At 40.9% G+C, this 17,509-nt stretch overlaps 1 protein-coding gene across 6 annotated transcripts in view; it reads right to left on the bottom strand.

The window, feature by feature from the left end:
* LOC149063817 (multiple PDZ domain protein-like) overlaps positions 1–17,509 on the bottom strand; it is a 689,010-nt gene that overhangs the window by 418,451 nt on the left and 253,050 nt on the right. For all 6 annotated transcript variants that reach the window (XR_016196092.1, XM_089255618.1, XM_089255619.1 and 3 more), the window contains exon 8: positions 9,209–9,562. Coding sequence is in view for 5 of the 6 variants with exons in the window: in XM_089255618.1 (XP_089111744.1) it covers positions 9,209–9,562 (354 nt within the window). In the remaining variant the exon portion in view is untranslated. The remainder of the gene's footprint in view (positions 1–9,208; positions 9,563–17,509) is intronic.

The raw sequence follows: 17,509 nt of genomic DNA, 5'->3' as shown, positions 1-17,509 counted from the left end.
GTATTATCGCTACACTCAATGGCAGTTCTCTACGTTGCATTTTTTTAACGATTAGGGCCTTTCACACACACACACACACACACCGGTTTCATCCGGACGGAAAAATGCCGTCCCGGTTTGTCGTTCGGCAATTGTCTTCTATTAGTCATTGTTGGTCGTTAGGTCGGCTGCACCAGCTCAACCAGACGAAAAAATCCGTCCGTCTCCGGTCCTTCGTAAAAGAGCCCTATTCTTTCTTCAATTAACTACTTTGCCGTATGGTGATATGACCAGAGTTGGCGTGCGGTAATGTCCAACGTATAAAAGTGGGTAGGGAAATGAAGGCACCATCTATCGGTGGCAACCCCAGTCTGAGTAGGTAAAGAACTTGTTTTAAATGTTCCATTCCGGTATTCGAACTCGTGTACATAGACCATTGTTTCCCAAAGTAGGCAAACATCGTCCCCTAAGAGACAACAGAAAGTTCCGGGGGAGGGGGGTAGAAGCTTTGAGTTTAGTATAGGATCCTATGCGTTTAATCTTATGAAGGGGGGGGGGAGATGGGACGAAACGTTTGGGAAACTATGACCTAGACGGTAACCTTCATAATGAAAGACGAGCATCTTACCACCACACCAAGTTCAGTTGACTGCTTCCCACCCACGGAAAAAAAAACGTCCGGCATTTTTATTGTCCGGACAAAACCGCTGTGTGTGAGAGGGGGGTCTTGAAGTTTCGATCGGACGTAAAGTGTTTACGTGATCTCGTAGAGCTCGCAGAAATTCCGGTTGTGTTGGCTGAGGGTCGGAGCTACAGCCGGGTTTTCCTAGGAATAGGTTTCTTGCGCCGCGTGAACCGAATTAGATCATTTCGCGCCGGCAGATACGTGTTAAATAATTACGCTACGCGTTTGTGTTTTCCCAGCATGGCGCATCAGATCAGGGCGGCTATATTATAATATATGGCCTTGGCATCAGCTACTCTGTCGTCTGCATGCTCCGGTTTGAAGGGAAGGGGAAGAAGACACACAAGAGTGAAGAGAATATCGGCAAATTCGAGGCGCACGACGCATTTGACTCCTCCAGAAGCAGTCGGCCAATCACGACCGACGTGAAGCGCTGTCGTGAGGCGTATTGCGCTCTGTAGGAAAACAGTTATGTTGCTTTTCTTATTGATAAGTAGACGGCGTATCGCGCTGGGCGAATCACGTTGCGCGACGCACAGGAAACGTGCTCCTAGGAAAACCCGGTTCAAGGAAGAATTCACCAGGCAGGCACAATGAAGATCCATAGACCATCTCAGCAGAAGTATTGATGCCCGGTTTGATGCTGGCTCGGATGGACAGAAGTGTGTGGTAGTTAACAGTTCAGTCCAACGTTCCGTGACATGGCAGCGTAGGGCACCTTGCAGCTGCCGGTGGAACCTTTCAACGATGCCATTGGAGGTGAAACCCCGAGAAGGAGGAAGAGGACCAACCATGTCGATGTTAATCTGCGAGAATCTGCATTGAGGCAAAGGGTATGCACCGATGGAAGATTGAGTGTGGCGATGCACTTTTGAGCGTTGGTACTTGATGCACGCCCTGGTCCATCGTGTGACATATTTGCGCCTGGATGGGAGAGGTTATGAAAGACCGTAAACACGTGATATAGATGTTTTTTCTGGTACGTAGGGACGGATAATTCCAGTGGATACGTCACAAAATGGTTCTGTGCCCTGAGCACCGAATTTTATAGGTTTTGTATCGAGCACCCCCACCTGGTTGTCGGAGGGCCAGTAATCCGGCGTCTGTACTGTGTGAAGTAGCAATGGCTGCGTAATCAATAGAGTCAGGTAAATAAATTTCGGACAATCTGGAAAAAGCACCCACTACAATATTTCGTTCACCCTGAATGCAACGAATGTCTGTAGAATACTGAGATATTATCCTCTAAAGGACGACGTTGTCTGGGAGAACTGTTATCGTTGACTTTGTGAAAAGCATAAGTTAGGGGCCTATGATCACTATAGATCGTAAATGGTCTGCCTTCTAACATGTGTCTGAAATGTTTAATAGAACTATAAACCGCAAAGCAACTCGCGATCATAAGTATTATAGTTCTTTTCAGTTGTTGTTAACTTTCGAGAAAAAAATAAGTGGTTCAATGACACCATCAGAAGTTTGTTGTAAAACAATTCCGACAGCAAAATCCGATGTGTCGACTGTCAACGAAAGAGGAGCATCGTATTTAGGATGAGCCAAAAGCGTGGTGTTGGTAATAGCATGTTTACACGTTTCGAAAGCAGCAATAGTTCCCCCAACAGTGATAAGAGATTTATATATTTTTTTCCTTTGAACAAATCGTGTTAGGGAGCCTGGTCAGATGCTGCGTTTTTCAAAAAACGGTGGTAAAAGTTGAAGAATTGCTAGAAATCTTCGAGGTACGTCAACCGTTTTTGGTTGTGGATAATTACGAAAAACATCAACTTTTTTTGTGACAAAGGAGAAATGCCGTTGCTGTTGACTAAAAATCCTAGGAACTCTAGCTCAGATTTTTAAAATATGAATTTATCAGGATTAAAAATTATACCAAAACTGTTTAAACGTTCAAAAACTAATTCTAGATCTTTAAGATGTTATTCCTCTATTGTTTATGCAACTAATACGACATCTAAATATGCGTAACAATTATACAATATATATGAACCGTTGAAATAATTATACATGCAAAACACATGTATAAGTACTCAAAGTCCGAATGGGTTAATAATGGCAGTTTTTTTCAACAGACTCAGAATCTAAAGTTATCTGAGCCTTAACCAAGTCCAATTTAGAACAAAAAAGCCTTTTTCCTGCAGACCATAACTGAAATCATGAACGTGTGGTATCTGTCTGGACACGTTATAGAATTAAATTTTCTGTAATCCCCACATAAACGGTATTCCCCATTACGTTTAGGAGCAATGTGTATCGGGCTTGCCTATGGACTTTTTGAAGGTCTCGGTATGCCCTAATCCATTAGCGTTTGAACTTCGCGCTTTGGAATCGCAAGTTTCTTTGGTAGAAGAACTTTCAAGAACCATTAGTAGTAATGCAATGTGTAACGCAGTGTTTTTTAGGAGTACAGTCAAACCTCGTTAATGAGTCACTCTTGGGAGTGCAAAAATATGACTTGATAAGCGGAGTGACGCGTTAAACGGAGTAAGCCATAGCTGTGCCAATTCCTGCCTGAAGATAATTGGGACTTCCAAAATGTGATCCGGTAAGCGGAGTGACGTGTAACCGGGTGACGCACTAACGAGGTTTGACTGTATCCCCAAGCATAGAAGGATTCGTCAGATTAGGAAATTAAGATAAAATTTGCAAGTAGGGTGAACCTCCACAAATGTTCTCTAATTGATCCACACGTAGATCAATTAGAGGAATTTTTTCTTACGAATAATCGTTGTTCTGGTGTATTTAATGACTGTGCCTGTTCAATACGGTCAAGGCCGCTTAATATGATCACATTGGGATTCAAAAATCCTGATAACAATAACCGAAAATTCCTGTTTGCAAGTACTGTGACCATTTGATGAACGGATAATGGCAAAACGGGACACAATCATTCCTTTTTTTTCCCCCCTTTAAAATATTTTTTTTAGCCATAGCAAAGAGTTAGAATGAAACTGTCTAATGTATCACGAATCACGATACATTCTTTTAATGTACAATACGTTTTATAGATTCCTTGAGAAAGTCTCTCAGGAAAAAGAAATTTGAATCTGGACAACAGAAAGAAACTGATCAAGAACTAAAGGAAAGGGGTTTTTTTTTTTTTTCGTTATACATTTTCCTTCACTATAGGAAGGCCATTGAGAAAATGCAGCTCCACACGTGCGTGGATCACAGTGAATACTACGGACCGGTTCAGAAATGAAGTACGTAAATGTTTGTCAACAAGGGAGAGAACATCTTGCTTCCTACACTGCCTTGCAGACTCATAGCGGTAACTCCAGAGAAACTGGAGAAACCGCGCGACACCCAGGCTCTGTCGCAAGAAGCAACGTAAGCACATCGCCCCCGCCCCTGGGGGGGGGGAGAACAGGGCATCTCCGGTAAAACCAAAATTTATTGATACGTCGAAGATTACATATTACATTACGTGCAAGGAAATCAAAAATTATGTAAATCGAAGAATCAAATTAATCAAGTTAAAGTCAATGTGCAACGGGCACGGATAATATATAATCATGGAAAGTTGTATAAAAATCGTATCGCAAAAGGCGCAGTCAGAAATTAGATTGATCAAGGATTGTATCAAATGACAAGAAGGGCAGAGCACCTCATTGCACTCCGGCAGTTCAATACAGTCAGTCTAATTTCTCCGAGACGTCATTAATTAGGTTTGGGATTCATCCTGCTCCTCACTCACAAACAGTGCCACCAGCGCACTGTCAGGGTGAAGACGCGGCGATTTCCTTAACGGCGCTGGCACCGGAGTTGCAGGAGCTGGAGGAGACGGATCCCTTATCTTCTCGGGATGTTCCTCAAGGAATTTCACTATTTTTCTTATCTTTTCCTTTGATTCCTCTCGACGTAGTATGCCAAGCATCCGTGGTCTGTGTAGATGGGCAACCGGCGAACAGAAGTTAAAGGGCGTCGTTTCTGGACAGCATGTGGCGTAGTGCAGGGGCGTGCCAGGCTCAAGACGAGCATTTATCGCTGGCAATCGCTTTAAAGCGATGTAAGGTTGCCGGGAAAGGCCCATGACCGGTGACAAATAAGATGAGCTCTCGTGACCAGCCCCTGCTCCTAGTATCTACTTTCTTCATAACTTCATGAGTTGATCTTCCTGACGCCTCCGGCATATCCCAGTGCAATTGCCAATTTGCTATCATGTCCCTCCAGAGGAGTGATTTTGCGTGAGAAGCTGGATATAAGAGTTCGTCGTAAAAGACTCCGGTATTGGTCGCTTCTTTGGCCGCCGCATCCGCAAGCTCGTTTCCCCACTGGCCGTTTTGGGCTTTTACCCAGGATATGCGTATTGATGGGTGAGATACAAGTATACTCCTTATCTTTCTCGCCATTGCGTTTTCAGAGAGCGGGTTTAGAATGGCCTGGAGACTTGAACGGCTATCCGATCTTATTACAGTCTGCCTCCTGTTTGTAGCTGCATCCAGACCTGCTGTAAATATAGCGAGCATCTCAGCTTGATATACTGAATTATTTTCTTTTAGTTTAGCAGCCCATTTATGCACGATCTCCGTTCCCACGGTTTTTATACAGGCAGCTCCTGTACCTGATTCCAGTTTAGAGCCATCCGTGTAATATACGACGGATTTCTCCTCAGGTGTATCATCCTCCGAAGATTCTAGGAATACTTGATTGGCCTGCAGAGATTCTGCAGGATGCGAGGTCCAGCCTATAGTTTTTGCTCGAAGGCGTCCGGGACTAATGTTTCCTCCAAAAATGGACATGGCTTGTGAAGCTTTAGAAGACGTAACTTCAGAGAAAAAAAATTTGTCTGGTAAAACCTTAGCTTCAAAAAAACGCACGGAAAAACTCGCAACGGAAAAAATTGATAACATTAGCCGAAGTCCCTATAGCTATGAGAACGAATTTTTCCCTATGTAATGACATTACATCGTTCCGAAGATAACAATACCCAAGTGATTACATTATTCGTGATTCTAATAAGCGGCATTGACTATGTTGTAATATGTGGCATCGACCACGTGGTTTCGTGACTCTTCATGGTCAACTCAATCATCTTTTCAAGAAACATGTCTCCCGAAGAGCAAGAAGCCTTATCTTTTTTCCTCTTGATGCTTTCTTTTGTCAACAGCCAATCAATTTAGCCGCTATCTAATCGCAAAAACAAACAGCCTAGTGGAAAAGTTTATTCAAAGCTTTGCCTTCCGATATCGCGATTTTTCGTCCGTTGTTTGAAGATGGAGGAGAGAGAAAAGACACAAACACAAAGTACCCAAAGAGTAACTGAAGTCAAGCAGTTCAAGAAATCAATACTAACAAGAACACAGTAACTAGTGTAACAGAAATCCATCGGCCGAAAAAAGAACTTGCACAAAATGTTTCACGTTACTCCAATATATACATCACGATATGATTTTTCTCCTCCACGAAACTACCGAAGACACACACACATCACGCACAAAGTAAGAAAAAAATCGATTATCTTTACTTCTTATGTAGTTCGAATGGCTTGTCTAATTGCTTTCTGACGTGCCGAGGGTCATTAGTCGAACATAATGACCGCCCCGGGGCGTGTATCCCGGAGGAGTGCGAGGAAAGGAGAGCACACACACACACACACACAAAAAGGCACAAGAACCATTTCGACGAGCCCCCCCACCCCCTCCAAAATCTATTCCATTATCTCCGATGCCTCAAACAAGGAGATCGCATTTATCTCTACCGTTGGGAGGACGACATTCAACTAGTTAAGCACGAATACCTCACATAACAAAGTCTCATTAAAAGATTAGGAGGATATTTCCTTCAGAGAGAAAGACGGCGATATTGGTCATGCGTGATCACTAATATCGATTATAAAAATAATAATAACAACAATAATGATAATAATGATAAGATAGAATGGCCAAAGTCGAAAGCCATGTAAGAGTAAGTGCTCAGATGTTAACGTGTTATTAGTCTTTTCGAGGCTGGGAAGCCGAATAGACTGGGTTTTCTTTTAATAACTATCGAATATCCTGGATAGAAGTCGTTGAGATGATATTCACGAAAAAAAGCGGGCAATTATTTCAATCGATGTCCGGCAATTTCAGTGGTGCCCCCCCCCCCCCACTCAGCTGTCCGAAGCACCATATTACATTTAATAATCGGTGCCGTGATGCGTCGGTGATACGAATGGACGTCAACGCCACGATAAATAAAAATGCTAGATTTCCCGAAACGCCGTTTCTGACAAGAAATTACGGCTTCAGGTAAAAAATTACACACGCAACATCTAGAGACCAGTGGTTCTCGGAAACGCCCCAGGGGAGAATGAACCCCCCCCCCCCGGTTGAGAGAACAATAAGCTTATCGTTTTCTCATTCTCATATGCTGAGTATAATGCTGTAAAGGTTTTTTTTGGCCTTCTAAATGTTATTAGCCGGGGGGTCCCTGTCCATCTTATTGGCATAAAGGGTCCGTGTAAGATGAACCGATGAGGGTTCTGCATGGATATTTCAGGGGTTCTACGGTATCAAAAAAAAAAAAAAAAGCTACACAGCTTTTCATTAGTTGTTATAAATGAAAATATTTGTGTTTGTATTCCCTAGAATATTCTGATGACATAACCATCAAGAGTTTTATGGAACGGTTTCGTGTCCATCAATGGTTCCACTCGAATTAAAACGTTAGAAACGTATGCTGTCCAGGTTCGCAAGGGTAAGAAAACTCCTGATTCAATTCTATTTCACATCCAACTCTAAACATACCTGGATTTCTAGAAGAGGCGGGATGCACACGGGCGAATCGGAATCGGAACAATCGAAACCTGCAAGAATGCAGGCGGCTCGCAAACGTACAGTCGTGCAAGAGACAAGAACGCAGAAAAGCACGAAATGCATCTTTTTACCCACAAGTAAAATGCAATGAAGGTACAGACGGTGCTGAAAGACGCGACCATAAACCACCAACTATATGCTTAACATCAATTAGAAGCATGGGAATTACTTGTTTTTGAAAAATCCCTTGAGTATCTCAAGAGCGTTTTGCAAGGTCCCTCTTACCAGGGTAATCATACACCAGTCCTATGATTCATTACTCTAATCATCAAATCTATGGCAGGATGGAAGGGAGGACGGTCTCTTTTGCGTTCGATGGACCCTTTGTCAAAATAATAAAGAAGACCAACGACACCCCTCATTGCCAACAAGGTGGTTAACGACCCCTTTACGAACAAGATAGTCATGGACTCCTTCACCGAATGATATTGAACAGATAATATTGAGAAAACAAATTTTTATTTCTCATTCAAGCTCATGAACTCCGAAACCGCTCCAAGAATTCCGAAGGTGTCAATGGACGCCTGGTTTAGAATCACCAATCTGAATACCGTTCCTATTACTCATCTAGGTCAACTCTTTCGTAACATATCATTTTCACGTTTGTGAACTCGACATTGTTCGGTTGGTGTTGCAGGGGAAGGTTCACAAATATGTGACATCAAAAAATTCATAAGCAGTTGTAGTTGAATAACGCCAACCACAGCATGAAAATTGCGTTTGCGACCCTGTTCGGATGCGTCACAAAGGTGCCATACCATCTCCATGAAATTTCTTGATGAATCGTCATGAATACCGATGTATACTTCACTTATGACTTACATGAATAACATTTGATTCTCTGAAAATCAGGTATGCACAACCTTTCTGGTCAGCGGGGCTGTATTGCTGCCGCTCACGGGCCAGAAATTTGCGTAAATAGGATGACGATAAAACCCATATTTTACGGGACATTCCCGTAATTCTGGCCGTCCCAACTTTTTTATGAAACATCCATTTTTTTTCTCCCTTACTTTCAACGAGGCTCTCAATTGGATTTTTGAAATCATGAATTAAGATTGTTTTCATAATTTATAAATTATATTATTAATTGTGACTATCATGATTAATTATGTGGCCATATAAATATATTCATCTCACATATTTGTGACACCATTTTTTTTTTTTTTTCATGAATTACATTTTTACCTCTTGCGACTACCAGTAGTCCTCCTATTTCCAGCCATTAGCGATTCCCCAGCAATTTTGGGATAGATGGCAACTTCACCTGCCCTGAAAATGTTTTCTGCTGTAATTGGCAATTTTGCTTGCCGTTGACAATTTTTTTGACTGCAACCGGCAACTTGATTTACTCGATTTTTTCTTTTTTTTTTGGCAGTAATTGGCGACTTGCCATTGGAAATTTTTTGGTTGTAATTAACAACTTCACTTCGCATTTCACAATTTTTAGCGATAATTAGCGGTAATCCGTTCGCATCCAGATTTCCCGTATTCTTATAGACGAAATATAGTCAGCTTAAGTATTATCGTGTTATGTGCACTGATACTTTACTGCTGGGATACCTTTCGCAATCCGGATGGAGCCCCATGACGGGCTTCATTTGACCGCGTGGCGGAGGTTGCTCACCCCTGCTGTAAATCTGTTTTAAGGAGGTGTTAATCAGGATTTTATGATGATTCAGCGGCGCTATTTCAAAATTATTACGATTTGAAATTCGAAAAAGATGGTACTCACGGGATAGTATTCGTCGGACCCGTTGAGCTCTCGCTGGTACACGAAGTTCGTGCCGATGTCTGGAGGCCCTTTGTAAGGCAGGGGCTCCGAGAAACCGTTCCGACTCTGCTGGAACATTCCGAGGTGTTTCTCGACTTCTTCGGGATCCGCAAGGATACGCGTCGGGACCAGGGGAGCTGCGTGGCTACGCAGAGCAGCGTAGTCACTGGACGTCGGATCGACTGGCCGGGCCACTATCAGCCGGACGTGGCTCCCGGACTGACGGAGCACCATCGCCACCTGCTCGGAACCCATTCCGCGAAGGTTCACCTCGCCAATCTGTAGGATGTGATCACCGCTTTGGAGGCGACCGTCCTGGAAAAAAAACAACACAAAATTATGAATCCGTTCGTTTTATAATTTTCGCTTGACGTATGGGAATATAGCAATAAAATTTTTAAATATGCAAAATATATGTTTAAGTAAATTATAATTAAAGAAACTGTCGTTCATGTTACTTCGGAATTCGGGTAAATCTCGCCAAAACCTGCAACACAGTGTATCCTATAATGAACGATGTCAGTCCATGGAGGGGGAGATTAAGTAACTAAAAATCCATTTAGGACCCCATCCAAGGTTTGCTTAAGGAAGGGCGCTTTGGGATTGTTTCTGCCTTAAGAAAGGGACGATATAGCAAAAGAAATAGGGGAACCATCAACAAGGAAATTTTGCAGTTACGTTCAATGCTAGCGGAAGAAATATCTGTAAATTTTCAGTAATATCATGGAAGCGTGTATTTTTTTGGAGAAGTAGGTTCCCTTCTCTCATTAATATGGCCTTTTCTTGCCAATATACTTTTTGATGATTTCTCTACTGCAGGGCTCGACAAATCGCAAAAAAAACTAGAGTCCAGAGAAAATTTTTAGGCACCATAGAAAAAAAAAACAAAAAAAAAAAAGGGAATTTTACCCAAAATAATGCTTATTTTGACTTTTCCAGGGCATAGCGACCCTCTTTCATCTTTTTTAATGTCATTTTATTTATACGTCAGAGTGTTGCCACTGGTGCGGTACAAGACACTGCAGGTAACCATTATGCTGGACATCGAAAATGGGAAGTTGGCCACCACTGCATTGTAACGACGAAATTTCATAGTCCTTGAAAATCGTTACAGCTGAGTTTCCTTAAATACGAGGGGGCCCACATATTTTAATGCAGACTTGGGAAAAACAGAATATTACCTCCATCAAGACCAAAAAATATGCAACAAATGCTTTTGTGAAACGAAACACAGAATTCTTATAAAACTTATAAAACAGAAACCTCCCATCCCTGAAAAAATAAAATAAACTATCCCGTACTTAAGTGGACTTCATCGCATGGCCCGCGGGAGACATTCGACCACTAATATAATATTACGACATAGACCACTAATTTTGGAATTATTGAAGGAAAATAATCTCTGAAGTATTTCACAATTCTCGAAAATTTGTAGGGGACTTATCAATAGGTAGAATGTTAGTTCAGGTACCCATTAACCATCGAAAGTTTCCCCCCCCCCTCGGTTTTGGCGCACCGAATAAGATGAAATTACGAATATTTCATATCTTCATAAAGGGTGGTTGGTGTCGTAAGCATCATCCAATCCCCCCCCCCCTGTCATCAAAAGTCAGCAAATAGGAACCCCCCACCCCCATCGATGCTGACGTAACACTTGAATGACCCCTTGAGAGAATCTCTCGAAAAAAAGAGATTTGAATCTGGCCAACTCAAAGAAACTGATCAAGTTAAGGGTTTTATTACGCGATTTATTTGCCTTCAAAGCAGCTCAGCCCACACGTACAATGGTCATAGCGGATACTACTGACTGGATACGACTTGTTTGTCAAGTACGGAAATGTTTGTCAACAAGGGAGTTGAGGGGGGGGGGAGAGAACACCTTCTAGCTCCCTACATAGTCCTTCAACCTGATATACAGTCAAACCTCGTTAGTGCGTCACCCGGTTAACACGTCACTCCGCTTACCGGATCACTTTTTGGAAGTACCAATTATCCTCAACCAGGAATTGGCACAGCTATGGCTCACTCTGCTTAACGAGTCACTCCGCTTATCAAGTCATATTTTTGCTCTCCCAAGAGTGACTCATTAACGAGGTTTGACTGTATATAACTTACGGGTGGGGGGGAATAAGTTTCGTTAAACCTTAGCTTCAGAACGCGCAAAAGAAATAACATTATCCGAAGCCCCGGTAACTAAAAACGAATTTTTTCCCCATATGTTACGATACCGGTCCGTTCCGTTCTTTGCAAAAGTGATAACAATACCCGAAATGATAACATTATACGTGATTATAATAAGCGGCACCAACTGTAATAACAAGAACGGAAGCGTTACCGTCAGACGTCACGCGATAAAAAAAAATTTCGGAACGTAACAACGCTGCAAAATAAATAGGCTCTACAGACGCCACGAATTCTCGACGACACATTCCTAGACGACCCCCACGCAAGTCTTTTCAGGGCAGTCGAAGAAAATTATCAACCAACTACAAAATAAATAACCGAAAATTTTTCGGAAGTCTGTCTCCATGGACTTGTCAAATGAGGAAAAAAATACGAATCCCTCCAGGAAATGAAGAACGAGTAAAAAAATAAAACACGTATGAAATACAGATCGTTTATTAAGAGGAAAAATAAGAAGTTAAAGATACAGTACAAAGGATTTCGTAAAAATGGGAAAAGTCTTAAAAAAGCGAATCGTTACGAGGAAAATATCCTTAAAAAAAATCCCAAAGAAAGAGACGTCCAATTTCTTTTCGAGAGAGAATGTCCTTGTTATTTCTCTTTTTTTCCCAGCCTTTTATCATTACACACAAACACTAATCTTCCTACTTCTTTCTCATTCTTCAATGAAAATATCCGAAGAAGATCTTAAAGCTCCAAGATCTCGAAGTTATCTAAAGAATTTCATTCTTCTCTCATCAACATCATTCTTCTAATTAAGATAATAAGAGATATCTTAATGGGAAAAAACCTCATTGCGAAGTGCTGCCATCTATCGACTAGCAACGCACGGGTTGTCTTGTGAACTTTAAAATTCACAAACGTTCATCTATCGAAAAAAATGCGCGTGTGTGTAATTTACTTCCAATCATTTTCTAATTACAATACGACATTTGAATGATATCAATATTCTGTAAATTTGAACGACTAATTTATCACCTTTCTCTGAATGGAGATGTACTGTAAAAGATTGGTAAATTTTGCAATTTGTGGCAAAGTAAATCACTTCAGTGAAATTATATTTAATATTGTAGATATCGAGAATGTTTGCAATGTTCGGGATTTTATTTTTGAAAATATATATGATGTGAGGGAAGTAGTAAAAGATCTTCTAACTTCTGAAAATTGTTGAGAATGTAAATCGATGTGCTAATATTGTATTGTAGTAGTGAGAATATTTTATGTATAAAGGGTTTCATATAATATTAAAAAAAGAAAAAACTCACCGATGGTTGTTTTTAAGCAACCATTTTGCCGTTGACTGATCAATATCTCTACCTAAGTGGAGAAAACCGAGACGAGAGACCAGTGCTGGGTATTTCGCATCAACTAGCAACGGCAATTCGTCAGGAGATGACTATGCGCCGGGAGATGTAATCTGATCCGTTTTTGGATTTCAGAATAAAACCTTAAGAAACGGGATTAACCCTTAACACGGGCATGACGTGGTTGGTGGGGAACTGCAACATCCGCCAAGACGCAAAAATGCAAAAAAAAAAATTACATTTCATGCAAAGACGCGTTCTCTAATAGATTTTCACTATCTGAATTTCAACATCTCGCTGAAATTTCTTTCTATAACAGTAAAGAAAAACTCATGTTTCCATGACCGAAAAATTTTTCCGCATGTACACAGACCGACAATACAGGGTCTGTAAAGTGTCTCTATACATTTCTGTAAATTGATAAGTATATCAAAAAAGGGGGCCGTACTTCTTGTGGGGGACTTGGTCTCGTATGTTTGGTGAAAAAATATTTGGCATAAATTTCATGCTAATCATGATAAATTATTTCTGCATTACGTTACTTGGTGGTTAGCCCACCCATTGGCCCTGATGAAGTCCTTTTTTGTTCTAAAAAAAAAGAAAATTATTATGTGTATCACTTCAGCTTTCTTTTCGATGTTGTAAGCGTATGAGTCAGAATATTATATTATACATATGTATATAACTCTTAATTTTTCATTTTCATCATATTTAATCGCATTTACTCATAATAAGCATTATAATCCTTCATATAGATTATTGAGGAGTGAACATTTTATTTTATTATTGGGAATGACATGACTGAGCTTTTCAACACCAACAAAATCTGCGAATTACAACGCAAGAAGGTCGGTAAAACTCACCATTGCAGTACAACCGATAGCAGAAGCAAATAGGAGGAGTGCAACCTACAAATGGAACTGGATCTGGAATGGAGGATCATAGCGGAAACTCGCGACTATGACGAAATGGCATACTTGTGGATATCTTGGAGACGTCACCGTTAAACCAGTCAGGAAATATTTCTGGGAATTCGAGAAGCATAGCAAGGAAACCGAGAAGCCATCGGTGGACGTCGCTCTGACATTAAAAGCGAAAAATATGACGGTGCTGAAAATGAAGATGGCCGAAGGGTTTTTTTCACTTCGCTGAGATTGAAGCCGATGACGAAGTCGTTCTGGAAGAAGTCTATATTCGACAGTCCCAAAATCAAGAAGATGGTTTGCCACGCGTCTGCACACGATTCGTCCGATGGATTGGACTTCTGGATCAAAATGTTCGCGGACAGAACCGGGGATGATTTCATTACCGTTCATCATAAGATGGGGCACATTCAGTACTTCATGAAGTACGCGCATCTGCCTCAAGTTTTCCGAGGCGGAACGAATCCTGGTTGCCACCGGGGACACCCTCGTCCTGCGGTTGATAAAGGGCTTCGACATAAGACCCGAGAGTGGAATAACGTCGATGTCCGACGTGATGCGGTCGTTCCTGAACACGTGAGCGTCCTGATGGATGCCAATCGGTCCGACGAGTTGGCGTCCGAGAAGTTCCGCGAGTCTACCATATTTTGCAGGGACGTGGCGACCGGCAAAGAAGCCCCTCCAGAAAGGATTACTTCGGGATTTCGGCGATAGATGACGTCGAGATCATCGAGGTGATAACGACCAGAGCGTCCAAGAAGAATCCAGATGCCGGACCGTTGCTGAAGTACTTCAAGCCTCAAAGTAAAATTCCTCAAAGAACAGAACAAACTGTGTTCAGTTGTGTTTATATGTAAACCCAATCTTGCGTGGGGATGTAGTGTTTTGTATGCGCGTCATCAAGTTACGGTACAAGGCTCAAGAGCCAAAGAAGGAATAAGCTTCAGGACAACGAAAATCGCGAGAACTGAGGTGAACATTCCAAAATGAAAAAGGTGAAGTGTGTGTAAAAACGACGAATAGGATCGTCATCTTCAATGTACGTCGTTATTCTAATTTTTTTTTTCCTATTAATAAATTCCCGTTTAAGTTTGTCGAGATGAGTGCTCACTATCCGAAGAACCTAGTAACACAAATTCAAATACACAAACCGCAAAATTTTTACTCGTATTGCAAATTATCGCTCGTAAACCGGTTCAAAATTGTGTTGCTCGTATATATAAACGACATTCCACCGTATTGCCATCACACGGAGCGGCTAAATAAGAGACAAATTAGTTCGATGAGAAATTTTTTGAGCAATATATATTTTTAATAAATCAATTTCCCCCTACCTACCGTATAAGAGGAGAATTTCCCTAATAAAAGTTCCGATAGTAATAACGGTTTGCAAAAAAAAAAAAAAAATAGGAAAAATGTCGATATTCCCATATGCTAAAAAACATCCAATTTGCTCAAGGATTAATTTGAAAAAAAGATTTAGAGCTAAAAAAAAAAACTAGCATAAATTCGTTTAAAAACAGAAAAAGATCGTAGCTGTGGGTGGCAAAGCGGATATCGGAAGTTAATTAAAATGAGACCAAAAAAAGTGAAGGATGAGAGGGGGAAGCGGATGATACTCATCCGTATCCGCCTCATACCCCCCGTTCATCCACCCGAACAAGTTATTTCTCTTTCGAAAAAGGACAAAATTGAGGAATTAAAGATGCGGGAAAATGATTTTTAAATCACCGAAGAGGCATCAATTAAGGGGTCCAGTGACTTTGAAATTGCGGAACATGGAACCGTAAAGCGGTAGTTGTGCGGAAAAGAGACGGAAGAGAGCGAGAGAGAGAGTGCGGTTGCGGGCATCGCTCTTATTCAAGAGTTGATTTGATACATGCTTCTATGAACATTAAGGTAAAATCCACTCATTGCACGTGGAGTGTGGAGAAAGTGACTCCACTTATTTTTTTGTATCCTAATTGGTTTTTTTTCCCCGTAAATAAAATTTCCTCCATTTAAAATAAATGATGAAACAAAAACAAAAATTACAGGATATATTTACTTTGAGGGAAAAAACCGATTTACATTCGATTCAAAAGATATCTAATGAATTGTTTCTATAAGTTTCCTGATCTAATTTGTTTCCAATCAGTCAGAGCGATATAAAGTTTTGTTTTGCCTCCTACTACCATCAAAGGCCTGATTTGGAACTCGGTGAGATTGGGAAAGACATTCCCCCTAAATCTCTTTGATCTTCTTCGGCTGATTGCGTTGTAATCCATGGGATTAATAGCAGGGAAGATCCCAGATTAGAGCGTGAGTAGTTCGTAATTGCGAGAGAGAGAAGTGCGACTTATACGAGTTTGCGAATCTGACGGTCGAGAAACCGCTGGAATATGGAGCTACATCCGAGTATTTTCTTTCGTACAAAAACATAGCCAAACTCGGTTATAACGACGTTAGCTGTGACGCTATCATGGAGGTCTGGGCCGATCCCCTCATAAAGAATAATGAACGATAATGAACCTTGCTTATAACGTCGATGCAAATTCCACGACTCTGATATAATGACACATTTTTCATAGTTTTATAACCTTTCTGATACTTAACGATGAAAAAGAGTATTTTTTTTAAGAAGTTTGAGGTCCCGATGTCCTCCTAATTATGATGTCCCGTATACGGGACGTTACTGTATTTTCTCGTAATTTCGCCCTTCCTGACTAATTTCATTACAAAAATGTCCCATTTGCCCCCATTTTTTTAAGGACGAAATTCATTCTAATTATTAATCTTTACTAGAATCAGAAAATATGACTATAAATATTCATCGCACTTATTTACCATATTAATTTTTTCCCCCCGTGAAATACATTTTGAGTCACTGCAGTGTACTGTATTCCTCGCCAAGGTTTACTCGTCAGCCATAGGATTTTGGCGATCTCTCTGATTTATGACACCACTTTCCGCTTTTCTTCTCGAACAAATATGATTACCCTGATCATAATGGAATAACAGTTCATCTTGCGAAGCATTTGAGATTGCATCTGATTACATTTCTTCATAAAAAAATACCTCGAAAACTGCAATCTTGATTGTAGTGACAACTCGGTTGTAACGGCACAAAAATTCGTCGAATTTTTGATGTCGTTATAACCAAATTTGATTGTATAAAAGAGAGTATGCGGGACTCGTGTTCCGCTAATAGAAAATGAACTGAAACAAAAATGAGCCCGTATTTCCAGTGCATGCGCTCTTTCAGTGCAAGACTCTTAGCATCAAACTGAACAGCCTGGATATTCTGGGAGCTTAGCTTTTGTATGTGTTACGGTAAAAGCCCGAAAAACGCGTGAAAACGTGTACATGTTCGTGGTAAAAGCTGACATTTAGTCTCTTTCATGAAAATGAGTAAAAATGCGAATTTTCTCATTTTCATAAATTTGAAAGCTTGTCATTTATCAATCACGACGATCCTGATGCTAATCAAGACCATAATTAATTAACTATCTAGTCATTCAAAGCTGTTTTTGTTTGGGTACATAGTGTAAAATAAAAAGATATCCGGTATCTCATCTTCCTGTAGATTCTCATCCATCCAATTTTGAAGCTGTTAATTTCAGCCTTCGGTCGGTCGGGTGTTTTATTTAGCGCTCTTCGATGTTTTCAGAAACTTGTCTTTTTGAATTTTGGGCGTTATCTGGAACGAATTAAACGATTTTCTATAGAAAAATCTGTGGGAAATCACGTTTCTGCTAACGAATGTAATTCCGGAACGAATTATCTTCGTTTGCCGCGGGTTGGTAACACTCTATATACAGACGAATCCTGTTACAACGGACGCCAAGAGACCGAAGAAATAACTTCGTTAT

This window comes from Pholcus phalangioides, unplaced genomic scaffold, assembly GCF_987345545.1.
Source record: "Pholcus phalangioides strain wild (caught in Gottingen) unplaced genomic scaffold, Ppha-v1.0 ptg000043l_1, whole genome shotgun sequence".
NCBI classification, from domain to species: domain Eukaryota; kingdom Metazoa; phylum Arthropoda; class Arachnida; order Araneae; family Pholcidae; genus Pholcus; species Pholcus phalangioides.
Note: the sequence above shows the minus strand (reverse complement) of the source record. Positions and strands in the feature narration are given on the sequence as shown.